Genomic DNA, 15,098 nt, shown 5'->3' with positions numbered 1-15,098 from the left:
ATACCTTAATGATTCTATAATGATTTAGCATATCTACAAATCGAAAATCATAAATTAAACTAATGAGCTTCAAAACTAAATCGAATTGATCGATACAGTCATAGACAAAGAAGTATTAAAGACTTTACCTTAAAACAACTTGTGAAAAGTAATGGGAGTAGAACATCAAAAGAATGTTAAATAAAATTTAGAATATTTTAGGTATTTAGTAGAACCTGTTGGTCTTTTTGAGCATTTTAATATTTATTTATTATTAAAATAGTCTCATAATTGTGCCCTAGGCTTAATTGCATTGCAGCCTTAGTGAATGTGCAGAGAACGTTGGAAATTATGGCATTTCTTTTGTTGTCCGTTAGTGGACTTTTCTTATGCCTAATTACTCACTTTGGTTACTCACTGTGCATGTGTTTTATTACTCATTATTTGGTGGTTACAAAACGTTCAACTTGAGGTTGCCGTTAGTGGCAAAAGGTGGTTTACTATGACCACTAATTCTTTTCATTACTCCTCCATTATACCTTGTAACCTATGTAACTCCTAAGGCCATTTATCTTCACTATTTACTACCCATTATCTTCCTATCAATTGGTAGGAAGACTTCCTCAACTATAAATAGTGATAGTTTTCATTTGGTTTGGTACACACTACACACAAGAAAAATATAGAGTGAAAGAGTTGGTCAAAAAAAGAGTTCTTATTAGTTGAAGGGAGGTGTTCTTTTTGTGGAGCTTTGGACTCAACTCTTGTCCAGAGTTGTTGAGTTATATTTTGTGATTAGGCTGTTGTATCCTGGAGGGGACAAGTCAAGAAGGACTACTGCTGGACCGGTGAAAACATTTGCTGCAGTGGACTTGAATCTCCTTAAAGAGAGCGAGATATCCGCGCCTCAGCCTGAAGAGATTTATCTCTTCATTTTTATTTTCAATTGTAATTTTGTATTTTTTATTATCTTGTAAGTTTTTTCACTAACAGAACCTTCTAGAATTTTGTAGGGTAATAATCTAGATAGTCTAGAATATTAGATATTTAAGGAAGATATTTGTAGAAAAAATTAGAATAGTCTAGATCCTTAGTATCTAGAATCATCCCTACAAAAGTATAAATATGATGACCTTAGTCATCTGTAGACAACCCAAGAATAACCAAAACTAAAGACAATTGAAGAGTCTTCTTCCATAAACAAGTTATCCTTTTTAGCTTCATCTTCCTTAGTTGAATCTTCCGAAAGTTGAATCTTTCGATCTTAATTAATGATCTTGGACTAGTAAAAGATTTTCCGATTATACTTTTCTTCTGCTATTCTCTACAATTACTGTACTCATACTTTCAACAAGGATTGGAATTCGGAATATAGGTTCGGCTCTAGTCCTAAACCTTATACCTAAATCAATCAAAAAGAGCATATTATCATGAAGTAAAAATTACTCAAAACTCATAGAAAAAGATTACCACTTATACACTCAACTAATTTAATCAGTTTATCAACAAATAATAAATTCCGTGATCCTTTGAGCTTCATATAATTAACTAAATAATCTTTTTTTACAGCATTATATTCAATAAGTATATTTGAGTATATTCTATTTTATGTGACATTATTATTGTTTGAAAGGTCAATGTATTTTTATGTTAAATTTTGAGAATGATTTTTTCATATATATGTATTGAAAATAAGTCTTATGACATATACTATCGTTAAATCTCTAATCTCTATATTCGAGTCCATACCAAATATAATTTAATACTCGTATCTAATGCCCGTAATACTTATGCTTTATCTGATAATCTCATCATTTAAATATACACCATAATATTATTATTCCTTATTTTACTAACAAAATAAAAAGTTTAACTTACATAAATCACATAGTGTAAAGAGTAAATTACATCTTATCCCTACTTTTTTCCTAATTACAATAATTCCTTAAAATTTATACCTTCCGATACATAAGTTCCCATCCGGATACATTAATTCACCATTCGGATACATTAATTCTAATACAAGAAAAAATCTTTTTGTTGCACTAAAAAGGAAATAAAATCTGAAAATTAATTAAATCCCATAAATTACGCTTATGTTTATTCTTACTCTCAATCATACATAGAAAAATCATAATAGAATGAAGAAATTCAAATTTTCAAATTGCTCTCCCCGTTCAACAAAGAAACCTTTCAGATTTAATTCAAAAACTTTTGTTGAAATTTTGGGTAAGCGAGGTGAATTATGAAGGATACAAAAGTGATGGAATTGTTGTTGGACATACAATATCCTTTTGAATCTTCAAGTTCATAGATCCTTTCAATTTTGATTCAAGATTATAAAAAATTTTGAGATTCAAGATTCTTTCTTCTCTCAATTCAACGAAGATCCTTTCAATTTTGATTCAAAATTGTTGAAAATTTTGAGACACAAAATTCTTCTCCTAGTTTATTGAAGATCCTTTCAATTTTGATTCAAAATTGTCGAAAAAATTGAGAAGATACATCATGAATATCTTTGCTACTTAGCATTTTATATACTATTTGTGTATCTTATTTAATTGATAAGTATTGTATTTATACTAGATACATTAAATAAATAATTGTTGTCATAAGATGTTAGATTTGAGATCGATACATTACTGTGTAGTAGTTGCTATGTAATTGATACATTTAGTATAAATTCGAATTTACGTATCATATCTAAAAAATTAGTGCATGATACATTACTATTTATGTATCTCGTTTAATTTGATAAATATTGTATTTATACTAGATACATTAAATAAGTAATTGTTGCCCATAAGATGTTAGATTTGAGATTGATACATTACCGTGTGCTAATTGATATGTAATCGATACATTTAGTATAAATTAGAATTTACGTATATATCATATCTAAAAAAATTAGTGCATGATACAATACTATTATGTATCTCGTTTAAATTGATAAGTATTGTATTGTTTGCCTTGAAAGATACGTATAACTTACATAATGTATCATTTTGTAGTTGATAATAATGTATTTGATATAATAAGGTTGTGAAAGAAAGATATATGTAGGCTGAAATAAAGTGTATCTATAAATGAACAAATACGGATTTGGCTCCCCTCCATTACACTTTCCATCCATTTCGTCAAGTACACTTCTAGATGAGAGACATGTGTCTTATTCAATTTTTAAAGATCAAGATTATATTATATTAAGAAGTATTGTAACCATAGTTAAGTTAACAAATTTTGGGAAACTATTCTCCAAATTTGGTAAGAACAAGATATTCCACATAAATTTTAATATCCATTAATATCATTATTTTCATCTTATATTTTTTAAAAAACATATTAAACTATGCTATCTTTAAGATGAGAATTGACCACAAAAAATTGTGGCAATAAATTTTATACTTGAAATATTATGTTGAGAAACCAAAAAGAAGGTAAAAAAAGGATCAATATTGACAAAAATTATAAAATAAAAGAAAGGGAAATAAAAATAATAATAACAAAAAAAAAGAAGACGAGATGTTATCAAGATTACAAATGTGAAATATCAAAATTCTAAAGTTTAGGAGAAAGTGTGGCTGTTGTGTTTGAAGAAGGAAAAAAATGAAATATATATGTTTTTAAAAAATATTATTTTATCTTCTTCGGTTTTTTTTTGTTTTGTGAATTTTAAAAACATATTTAAAGCCAAAATATTTTCTAAGAATGTTATTTATCAGGTTAAATAAAAATAGAGATTTGTGGAGTGAAATAAGGAAGGGATAAATATTGATTTTGGGAGTTAGGATTTATGTATCCAGGATTTGGGAGTAAAATAAGGAATTTTGGAAAAATTTAGAACTGGTAGGGATTAATGGGAATTATATAAAAAAAAAAAAGGTGTGTATATAGATAATTTATTCAAATAAAAATAATAAATTTGGCATTTTATATCCATTTTTATTTTATTTTTACCTAGAGCACCAAACGAGTTAAAACAATGGATTCAAATAAGTCCAAACATGAACTTAAGCTTCCCCTTAACTCGAGGGCAGGAAAGATTAGTTTCTTCCAGCGTCTTCTATTCATGAATCATCCATGCCAACAACGCCCCAGTCAAATCACTAGTATTATTATTTCTCAGTTTCAATTTATTTATTTTATATTTTAAAAATATGCATATTTTTAATGATTTTCGGAAACAGCCTCTCTACCTCCACGAGGTAGTGGCAAGGTCTGCGTACACTCTACCCTCCCCAGACCCCACATAGTGGGATTTCATTGGGTATGTTGTTGTTGTTGTTGCATATTTTTAATGATATCTTATTATCATAAACTAAAAGGTATTTAATATGTGTTTAATCTAATTTATTTTTTAAAACTTCATGTCATTTAGATAAACAAATTGACTTTACACTATTTTTTTATTGATGGCTATGAAATTTTGAATTGATGCACTTGAGTTGAGGTCGTAATAATAAAGTTTGCATATACTTTATTTTTTTTCGTCACATTAATTCTTATTTCACTGAATATGTTATTGTTAATTAGAGTCTGAAACTAACAAATTGATACGGAGTAATTACTTACAGCATGGCCCCAGTTCCAGAATAGTCCCGTAGCTTCAATCTCAACCGTCCGATCAAATGATCATTTGCACACGTGTCGGCCACACTCCAATAATCACGAGAATCCAAACATTACTTGTAATTCACCTCTATATATAACACCACTTCTCCCATACCCATTTTCATCAATTCAAATTACTAACAAAAAAATAATAATCAACATTCTCACTAGTATCATCTTAATTCTCCGATCCAGCAGATTGCCATGGCTCCGGCGATTGCTAGAGTAACCGAGAAAATGGCGAAACCAGTAACCAACGGGCCGGGTCCTGCTACATTGGACCGGGCCTACGTGACGTTTTTGGCGGGAAATGGTGATTATGTGAAAGGTGTGATTGGATTAGCAAAAGGTTTGAGGAAGGTCAAATCGGAGTATCCGCTGGTGGTGGCGGTGCTGCCGGATGTTCCGGCGGAGCACCGCTGTATGCTGGAGGAGCAAGGCTGTATAGTGAGGGAGATTGAGCCAGTTTACCCACCTGAAAACCAAACTCAATTTGCAATGGCTTATTACGTCATCAACTACTCTAAGCTTCGTATTTGGGAGGTAAGCGGGGTCCATCTTTTGACACGTGTCATGTTTTAAAATTTCGGCAACACCACATAAGCAATTACACGTGGATGGACCTGCCATGCGTCATGTTTCTAGTGTTGCTACCTCAGATTGTTCATTACACGTGGGATCATAATTGTTACTTTTCATTATTTGGCACTTTCATTTTTTTGAGAGTTAATAGTTTAAGTTTGATCGAAAATTTGTGCATGAAATTTTTAAATTTTTTGAAATGAAATTAATATATTTATAAACTATTTAAAAAAAATACTATAAGTTACAATAATTAAAAATTCAAAATATTTAAAAGATATACAAAAAATTTACAATAAAAAATAGATTTATTTGAATCTCAAAATTCGAAAAGTGTCACTTTAAGTTGGAACATAGGAAGTACTACAAATGATAATTGTAGACGAGAAAAGTGTCATATAATTTTGGAAAAAAAGTCAAAAATATATTTGAACTTTGATCGAAATTGCTATAATAATATCGAACTTTGGAAATGACCTTTTACCCCTGCACTATTTAATGGTATATTTTAAATGTATATATTTGTTTATGTGGACATCATAAATATTACATCATTATAAATAGTAACGTGTCCGCGTTGACACATATATATCTTTAAAATACACTATTAAATAGTGCAAGTGAATAAAAGGTCCTCCATAAAGTTTGATATCGTAATAACAATTTCGACCAAAGTTTGAATATTTTTCAGACACTTTTCCTTATAATTTTTTTTAATGACACATAAATTTGACTCTAAGGAGAGTAATTACTTATTAGTACGAGGGCATTTTTGGGTTTAGTTTTATTTTCCTTAACTATCAACTCTAACGACTGAGGCTTGTTACCTGACATACAAAGTAACCTAACTTGTTATAGCATGTTAAAGATGTATCGAGTGATTGGGAGGTGGGTTTCCCATATGGCAAACTTGGGATCTAATTTAGCCATCATATAGGATTTATCTATTGCGGTTTATATTTTCTGTGTAGTTTGTGAGCTATTGTAAAGTGAATAGATTATCACAGAGTGCTCACCCGAACGAAGAGCCGAGTTTGTGTGTGGCCCTTGGGGTTCCAAAAATAAAAGTAGTCACATTTGAAGGTTTTGTATGATACATTGAAGATTTGTGCGTCAATTAGTAAATTTGGAATTGAGACATAGTTAATCAATTGAGGATTATTGTAGGGCAGGCGGACCTAGCTACAATATAATGTAATTTACTAAATCTGTATAAATACAGCAAATGTAGGTCTGGGAATGTAACCTAGTTACTATCATCTATTAATTTGATATCGTTGTATTAAATTCATTAACTTTGTTACAATTGGATTATTATTGACATATATTTGTCACTACATTGATGCAGTTTGTGGAATACAAGAAAATGATATACCTAGATGGTGACATTCAGGTGTATGACAACATAGATCATTTGTTTGATTTGGCGGATGGTTATTTCTACGCTGTAATGGATTGTTTCTGTGAGAAAACATGGAGTCACACGCCTCAATACAAAATCGGCTACTGTCAGCAGTGTCCGGACAGAATTAAGTGGCCTAGTGACGAATTGGGTCAGCCACCATCCCTATATTTCAACGCTGGAATGTTCGTGTTTGAGCCCAGCCTCCATACTTACCAAGACCTCTTGAAGAAACTTCAAATCACCCCTCCTACTCCTTTTGCAGAGCAGGTATAAGGTTCCCAAATTTTTAGCAGATATTTCAACATTTACATATAATTAAAGTTATTGGGTTCTGTCGAACCAGTACATATACCCTTGTCCTTGATTAACGTGATTGATTGATGTTGTGATCATATGACAGGATTTCCTGAATATGTATTTCAAGAACATCTACAGACCCATACCACTAGTGTACAATCTTGTTCTAGCAATGTTATGGCGTCATCCCGAGAATGTTGAGCTTGATAAAGTGAAAGTTGTACACTATTGTGCAGCTGTGAGTAACTAACTTGACTATTCGCATGTTTTAGATCACAAATTTTAAAAGTTTTTCTTTTTTTCTGAGTCATGTTGATTTGTTCTTGTAACGATGATGGAGTAGGGATCAAAGCCGTGGAGGTACACAGGGAAAGAAGAGAACATGGAAAGGGAGGATATAAAACTACTGGTGAAGAAGTGGTGGGACATTTACAACAACGAGTCTCTGGACTACAAGAGACCAGTTGGCATGAACCAGGTGAATGTGATAGGTGCTGCAGGAGCAGTGAACCAGCTTCAACCACTGATTGCTGCTGCTATGTCCCAGGCTGGTGCTGTCAAATACGTGACTGCTCCCTCCGCTGCCTAAATTTTGTACTACTACACCACATTGCATGCACTACATAAGGTTAATTAATTAATAGGGTGAATGTACGGATAAATGGTTGAGAGGGAGAGGAAGTTGTTACTAATAGTTTTGCAAGGTTCTTTTAGGCAAATGGAGTTTGGGGATCACTTCCAATTTCGTTGTATTTGAATTGAAATGTGTGAGTTGATTAACAAGCGGTAATGTAAACTATATTTGGTGTACTAGAGTTGTTCATTGCAGCTTACCTTCACAATTCAAATATGGGTACGGACCGTGGTCTAACTTGAACGTCAAAAGTCAGCTAATGACATAACAATATAAGGAGACAACTTAAGATCAATGTGAAACACTCTTGAACATTTTTCCCCTTTTCTGTGTGTTACCAGTGAAAAGTTGATAGATTGCCCTGACAGTACATTTAAGAAATCTTTGAGAAAGAAACCTTTGGACAAAAGAAAGAACACAATGATTGATGTAGACGAATAATTGACAAAGCCTATTCTTTCACAATTTCACTACTCCATAATCCAGATGCTTAGCCTCTATGCCTGCAAATTGGAATTGGCAATAATTTATGAGTTAAAATTATATTGCGTCTAAGAAGGTAGTATGAGGGTAAGAAGTTGAACATCTCACACTCACCTTATTTGCTATGTTGTTTGACAGCCAATCTAGCCCTTCATACAGAGACCTTCACCAGAAGTTGCACCTAGATCTGCCTCTCCTCAGAATTTCAATTTGATGATAATGGATCAGTTCATAATTTCACTGTTAAAGAATGACAAAAGTCCCACATCGGTGGTTAATGAGATGGGTGGACTCCTTATAAGGCTTGGACAATCCTCCTCCCTTTGATCTAGCTTTTGGGGTATGAGTTAGGCCTAAGACCTACAAATACACCATATGAATTGAATCTCTCATAATGTCCAGCTAAAGAAAAATGATTAAAAACAATGGAAGATGAGATGGAGTCATTGAATTAAAATCAAATCAAATCTCAAAATCTATTGATATATCTATAGGTCGTAAAACTATTAAAACAGGTGGATTTCTTAAATCAAGCGTAAGGCAATCGTAACATTGAAAGATTTAAAGTTCGTCTAGTAAATAAACGGTTACACACAACAGGAAGAAATTGATTATGAAGAACGTTTTCACTTGTTCATTGTTTTGCTTTAATAAGGCTAAATTTAGCAATAATAGCTATGTTGGATCTTGAATTGCATTAAATGGTGTAAAAACTTTATTTCTCAACAAACAACAAGAAGAGGAAGTCTCTAGTTTAGACATAAGTTGTTTGAAATATCATCTGCACAATATTTTATTTATAAAAGGCAAACACTATATGGGAAAGGAATCGATACACATGTTTCATATCATGTATGTATATAGTGACTCATAAGGGTGATACAAGTTTAGTCTCAGCTACTTATTGTCGAGTGAAGCCTTGAATATCTTAAGTAATTTTTCACATTGTACCCTCATGACTTTAATTGATTTATTGAAATTCAATTTAGTGTATGCTATCTGAATATGTTGCTAAGAGATTGTGCTTGATTCGGTCTGACATGACATCTCTAGAAATGTTATCATGTTGAGATTAAGAGAATCATGAGATGAGAAAGTTCATTAAGTATTATCGCATAATTGTGTTCACTAATCGGTCTCTTATGATGATAACAATTCAAAATTAAGATAAACAGATTATGAGAAATATGAATGTGATAAAAGATCTAGGATACTGTATGCTATAATTTATTCTAAATTTTATGAATTGAGATATAATAGATGTATATCAGTGAAATTCTTGAAGTATGCATTGGCCACACAATCTAGTCATAAGTATGAAATATTGGAGAATATGAATGAGAGTTGACCCACTATATGTGAGTGAGAGATGAAGGAAATTAAGTCAGGTCATTTATATGAGTCGATTCAGACCCATGAGTAATATGTATTTATTATATATTTATTTATTTACAAAATAAAAAATGCGAAAACAATCGTTCGAAACTAGAAAATGAAAAGAATGATACTTTTCTCTCCATCCAAAATTAGAAGAAAAACTTTCCTCCTCTCATTGAAAGTTGTTCAAGCAAAAGAATTCTAGAAGAAGATTTTACTACAAAAAGCTGAGAACGATATTCTGGAATATGATATGAATTTGTGACTTTTATATAGTGTAGTGCGTTTTTGTACGTGATTACACCGTTTGACTAGTGAAATAAAATTCAATAATTCTACAAACTATGTATTTGAGTTTATTCTTCAACAATATTGTTACTTTTTGCCAAGTACTTCATGTCTTATTTTACACTATTAAATTTGATAATTAATCTATTTAACGAGCTAAATCAATAACGCATATTTTTAACCTTTAATAAATTTAACTGTACTATTTTTCCGATAAACAAATAATACTATTGGCAAGTGGCAACCACACTCAAAGAATTTAGTGGAACTGTCCTCTTCTCCACGAATTGGCAGGTGACAGTTCTCTATGTAATCTCGTGAACGCAAGTGGACAATGTCAATTTAAAATCATTACTGCCATTAACATTCACTTGTAAAAAAAAAAAAAAAAAAAAACTTAAACCCTAAATCCTTTTCTTACCTAATTATATGAATACATTTATAAAGTAACAAATTCAGAATTTAAATTTAATACGTACAATTTTTAATATTTTTTTTTTTAGTTTCTCACCTAGTGTCTGAAGCCCGTACTGCATGGCCTATGCTGAGGTGACTCTCCAAACAAGATTTTTCTCATATTCAAGACTTGAACTCGAAATCTCTGGTTAAGAGTGAAGAAGTTACACCACACAACCCATGTTGATTCTTTAAACTTTTACTATTTAACCGTATAATTACACCTTCCTACTTATAGGTTAGTAAACTTTTATTTATTAAAATTTTAATGATTTTTGCTTAAATATATTTCTATATATATTCAAGGTCGAAAATACTGAACTTGGTCCATACCTATAGGTAAGAAGTGCACTCTTACTCCACCTATTGCTCCACTTCACGGGAAAAAAGAATGTGTGCCAAGTAGTTTAACTTCATTTGTGTTATATAAATATATAGGCTATTGGCTTATCATAAATTGTGTAATACACTCTTGTTAAAAGCATTACAACAACAAATATATATATATGAATATGAAAATGAGAAGTAGAACAAGTTGTAAGTTTATATTACTTGTTTGTTTTTGGATGTGTCAATTAGCTAACGTTGTTGTTTGTGAGTGTAGTAAAAATATGGTAATTTTCAATTTTGGAGATTCAAATTCAGACACAGGTGGTTATCCAGCTGCTCATGGAATCAGATTTGGATATCCAGATGGTCGTGCCTTTTTTCATCAGCCATCTGATAGATTGTGTGATGGACGATTGATTCTTGACTTCCTTTGTGAGCCCTTCTTCTAATTACTCTTTGTTACGTTTCAATTTTTGTGGCATAATTTAATTCGTCAGAGATTACTTTTTTTCAAATTGGCTCGAAGCAAATAATGGTTTTAAATATGGTAGAATATTTGTATGGATATTAGACTTTTGAAACTTGTTATTTCGATACAGCATAAGTAATATTTTTGCGACCATAGAAGGTTTTTAATAAGGGTAAAATGAATTTAAAACAGAGGTAGCTACCTCTACTATAAGGTTTCAATTTTTGAAAATTTTCAATATACAATGTGCTAACAGGGTAAAAAATAATAATTTTTGTGCGTATAACATAGATTTTCTTCCGACTTAAGCAAATATTAAGTAAGAAGAACGTAAAATCATCATTTTTTAAAAATGTCACATAAATGAAAACGGAAACGAAAGACATCGTTTTACCAAAACCTTCATTCTTTTCCAACATCTATATGTTCATCAAAATTACTTGATTCCAAAAGTAAAAATGTCCCTTTATTTTGTATAGTTTCCACTTTGCAAGCACTCTTTTAACCCGTGAAACTATATGGTAGCCGGTAGGTAAACAATCAATCACCCACAAGTTTCTTTTAGAATTTTATTTTTTTTATCAACTCACTCAAGAAATATTGAAGAAATTTCTTTTATAAATTAGATATTTTGATTTTTTCAATAAATACTCAATTTTTAAAATTATAAATTTTATATTTCAAAATGGCTTATATTGATCCCGTGAAGTTTTTTTTATATCGGTGTGCTAAGTTTTCAATAGAGGTGCTTAATATTTTATTTGTCAAATGTCTATAAGTTACGTATGTAGCATTTAATACATTCAAATTTAGACTGTGAAATTTTGTCACGGGAATATCTCAATCATGAATTACAATCATTTTTTTGCATGCATTTAAAAATGTGGAATATAAATAGGTTCATATTTAAATTTATATTTTTTAATTTTATATCTTCTTAGTAAAATTCCTGACTTTTCGATTACAGGTGAAAATCTGAATATGAGCTATTTGACTCCATATCTGGAATCTGTAAGGCCGAATTTTAAGAACGGGGTAAATTTTGCAATTGGAGGTGCAACTATACTCCCCAAAAATGTTTTATTTAGTCTGAGTACTCAAGTTCTTCAATTTGTAAGGTTTCTTCAGTTACAATCCAAAGGTAATATTTACTACTATAGTATAATATTATAGTATCGAGTTGATTTCTCATATTGTCACTTAGTTAATAGTTATATGAAAAAGATACTCTTTCCGTTCAATAATAGTTGTTCATTATACTAAAAATAATTGTCCAATAATACTGTCCAGTTTGGAAAATCAAGATAATTACCTTTTGTGTCTATTTTATCCTTGTGCACTTTTAGTTGTCATGTTGTGCTTTTCGAAAGTCAATTTAATTAATTTTCAAAGTTAAATTAGATTACATTAATTCGATATTTCAAACAAAAAATGTAGATATTCAAAAACTATACGAAAATTAAAGTACTACAAATTTCAATTTTTCCATATCAATATCAATATGATGAAAAAATACATCGTAAAATGTTGGTCAAAGTTATTATCGTTTGACTCTAAAAAAGGAAACTATGACAACTAAAAGTGGACATAGGTAGTAATATTTATCATCTAACATATTTTTCAAAATATTTAATTTAATAAAGTCAAAGGATAAAATAGTAATATTACCCCTATTATTTAGTGTTTCTGAAAGGATATGACAAGTCAATAGTGAACAACTATTATTGAATAGAGGGAGTATGTGATTCCTTGAAATAATTAACAATCCAATTATTAGTTGAGTGATCATCTGAACAATATGTTACTTTTGACTGATATTAACGTCCTAACTTTGGACTCGTAATTTTGACAAGGTTCGGAAGAGTTGGTTGATAAAGTAGATTTGAAGAAGGCAATATACATGATAGACATAGGACAAAATGATCTTGCTGGTGCATTCACTTACCTTTCACAAGCTTCTCAAGTTATTGAAAAGATCCCTTCTTTCATATCAGAAATTCAAGATGCAATTCTGGTGAGCTTTTTTTCTCTTCTTTTTATAAAAGTCCAAATTTGTCCCTATATCATTAGAAATTGCTCAATTTTTGTCTATATTACACTCTTGGTTCATTTGTTAGCGAAACGTCATGTTTTTCCTTGTTATTAACGGAGCGACAACATGAAATAGATGAAGTTCACGTGTCTTAAGTTCTTCAAGAAAACTAAGAAGTTTAACAATACCCCTTATCATTTGATCATGTTAAAGAATGACAAAAGTCTCACATTAGTGATTCATGAGATGGGTGGACTTCTTATAAGGCTTGGACAATCGTTCTCCCTTTGAGCTAGCTTTTGAGGTGTGAGTTAGGCTTAAGACTTAATTTAACATGGTATCAGAGCAACTGCACCAGATGCTAAGCACTGGGCGTGAGGTGCACACTACAAAAAAATTCTGAATTACATGGGGATTAGTATGAAAATTAGCAGGAAACTTATTTTCCTGCAAATTTTCATACTAATTCCCAGAAAAATCCCCATGTAATTAATTTCTTGTAGTGGTGAGGTGTTAAAAGAATGACAAAAGTCTCACATTGGTGGTTAATGAAATGAGTAGACTTCTTATAAAGCTTGGGCAATGACCTAATTTAACCACTATAATTCAAAATTACCCTCAGATTGAAGACCTTTTCTATTAAATCAATGCAGGGTATATACAAACATGGAGGGAAGAATTTCTGGATTCATAACACGGGACCGTTAGGTTGTTTGCCACAAAAGATTGCCACAAGAAATGCAAGTAATTCGAACGATGTTGATGATCATGGATGTGTTAAGTCTATGAACGAAGCTGCACAAGCATTTAACCATCAATTGCGCGCTCTTTGTGAACAATTGAGGCTCCAAATGAAGGACACAACCATTGTGTATGTCGATATGTATGCCATCAAGTACGACCTCATCGCCAATTCTAGCACTTATGGTAAGTTTACTTTGTTTATTTCAACATTCTACGTGTGTCATACTTATATTGATTAATATTTTTGAATCCGAATCCGACATGTGTTATTAGGTATTCAAAATCCATTGATGGTGTGTTGTGGTTATGGGGGTCCGCCTTATAACTATAATTCCAACATAACTTGTCGTCAAAGTGGTTGTACTCTGTGCGAGGAAAGTGGTGCATATGTCAGCTGGGATGGAGTTCACTACACTGAGTTTGCTAATTCAATTGTTGCTTCCAAAATACTCTCCACTAATTATTCTACTCCACCTCTGGACTTGCATCACTTTTGTACCTAGAAATTCATTACCACTCCTATGTTTGCTTGTGCACTCACAAATTAAATAACTTGCTTTTTTTTTTCTTTCTCTTATTATTATTATGGGTGAATCATATTAAGAGTATACTTTGAACTGTTTTAGCCTAACAAATTGTGACGATTCAACTATTACTAGACTTAATTAGGATTAAAGGAAAATCGAAACTACTTTTCGTAATGTCGACCTTTCAAAGAAAAAACTCGTCGTCATTCCATCCACTCCTTGTGGTATATAAAACTTTCGCATTAATATTAATTAGGCACGGTATATAACTATAGTTAAAGAGTAAAATTTAGGTTTAACAAACATAAAATTTATATTTGTATGTTATAGCTAGGGGTGTACAAAACCGAACCGAAAACCGAACCAAACCGCAAACCGAGTCAACCCGGAAAAAAAACCCGACTATATTAGGGTTGGGTTGGTTTTAACTAAAAAAAACCAACCCGAAACCAAACCAACCCAACATTATATATATAATTTTAAAAATTTATTTTATACATAAAAATATTTACTTTGATATAATTTTTAAATATTTCTTATACTTTTTCATAGTTTTTTTCTTTTAATATATTATTTCAAGTTTGAAACCTAGAATTATGAATGGGCCAATAAAGATTATAGTCCACAGATGTTGGTAATTATAATAAAACTTAAATCAAAATCAAATTAATACTAATGCAAAACTAAAATCAATTCAACACTAAGAATGACAATAATATTGAATATTTGTTCTTTAGTTTTACATTGGTTTAGACAATTAAAATACATAATCTAATTTTAATTTCCTTTAATATTTAGTCATGTAACTAATACTTATTAAACTTAATTTTAGCATGATTTTAAATTATGATAATTTTCATTATGACTTGTTAATTTGCATTATT

At 30.9% G+C, this 15,098-nt stretch overlaps 2 protein-coding genes across 3 annotated transcripts; both read left to right on the top strand.

The window, feature by feature from the left end:
* Nucleotides 1-4,738: 4,738 nt before the first annotated feature.
* LOC125874120 (galactinol synthase 1) lies at nucleotides 4,739-7,684 on the top strand. Its single transcript, XM_049554946.1, has 4 exons — nucleotides 4,739-5,133; nucleotides 6,521-6,844; nucleotides 6,978-7,112; nucleotides 7,218-7,684. Exons 1-4 carry the CDS (start codon nucleotides 4,795-4,797, stop codon nucleotides 7,461-7,463), a joined length of 1,044 nt encoding a protein of 347 aa, XP_049410903.1. The 5' UTR covers nucleotides 4,739-4,794; the 3' UTR covers nucleotides 7,464-7,684.
* Nucleotides 7,685-10,523: 2,839 nt separating this feature from the next.
* LOC125841263 (GDSL esterase/lipase LIP-4-like) lies at nucleotides 10,524-14,254 on the top strand. Of its 2 annotated transcripts, none has more exons than XM_049520357.1 (5): nucleotides 10,524-10,874; nucleotides 11,879-12,052; nucleotides 12,765-12,925; nucleotides 13,597-13,870; nucleotides 13,961-14,254. In XM_049520357.1, the coding sequence occupies exons 1-5, from the start codon at nucleotides 10,619-10,621 to the stop codon at nucleotides 14,188-14,190; spliced, it is 1,095 nt and encodes a 364-aa protein (XP_049376314.1). In that variant the 5' UTR covers nucleotides 10,524-10,618; the 3' UTR covers nucleotides 14,191-14,254. The 2 variants fall into 2 exon arrangements, with proteins under 2 accessions (XP_049376314.1, XP_049376322.1); XM_049520365.1 differs by having other exon boundaries at nucleotides 13,597-13,838; nucleotides 13,961-14,201.
* The last annotated feature ends 844 nt before the right edge of the window (nucleotides 14,255-15,098 follow it).

Source organism: Solanum stenotomum, chromosome 1, assembly GCF_019186545.1.
Source record: "Solanum stenotomum isolate F172 chromosome 1, ASM1918654v1, whole genome shotgun sequence".
Taxonomy (NCBI): Eukaryota; Viridiplantae; Streptophyta; class Magnoliopsida; order Solanales; family Solanaceae; genus Solanum; species Solanum stenotomum.
This window is presented reverse-complemented; position numbering and strand designations above follow the sequence as displayed.

Bases quoted from the DNA above. Each gene is read 5' to 3' on its own strand.
- LOC125874120 (XM_049554946.1), top strand. From the start codon at position 4,795: ATGGCTCCGGCGATTGCTAGAGTAACCGAGAAAATGGCGAAACCAGTA. The intron at 5,134-6,520 runs GTAAGCGGGGTC...ACATTGATGCAG, and splicing joins CTAAGCTTCGTATTTGGGAG to TTTGTGGAATACAAGAAAAT. The intron at 7,113-7,217 runs GTGAGTAACTAA...ATGATGGAGTAG, and splicing joins TTGTACACTATTGTGCAGCT to GGATCAAAGCCGTGGAGGTA.
- LOC125841263 (XM_049520357.1), top strand. From the start codon at position 10,619: ATGAATATGAAAATGAGAAGTAGAACAAGTTGTAAGTTTATATTACTT. The intron at 12,926-13,596 runs GTGAGCTTTTTT...AAATCAATGCAG, and splicing joins AAATTCAAGATGCAATTCTG to GGTATATACAAACATGGAGG. The intron at 13,871-13,960 runs GTAAGTTTACTT...ATGTGTTATTAG, and splicing joins CGCCAATTCTAGCACTTATG to GTATTCAAAATCCATTGATG.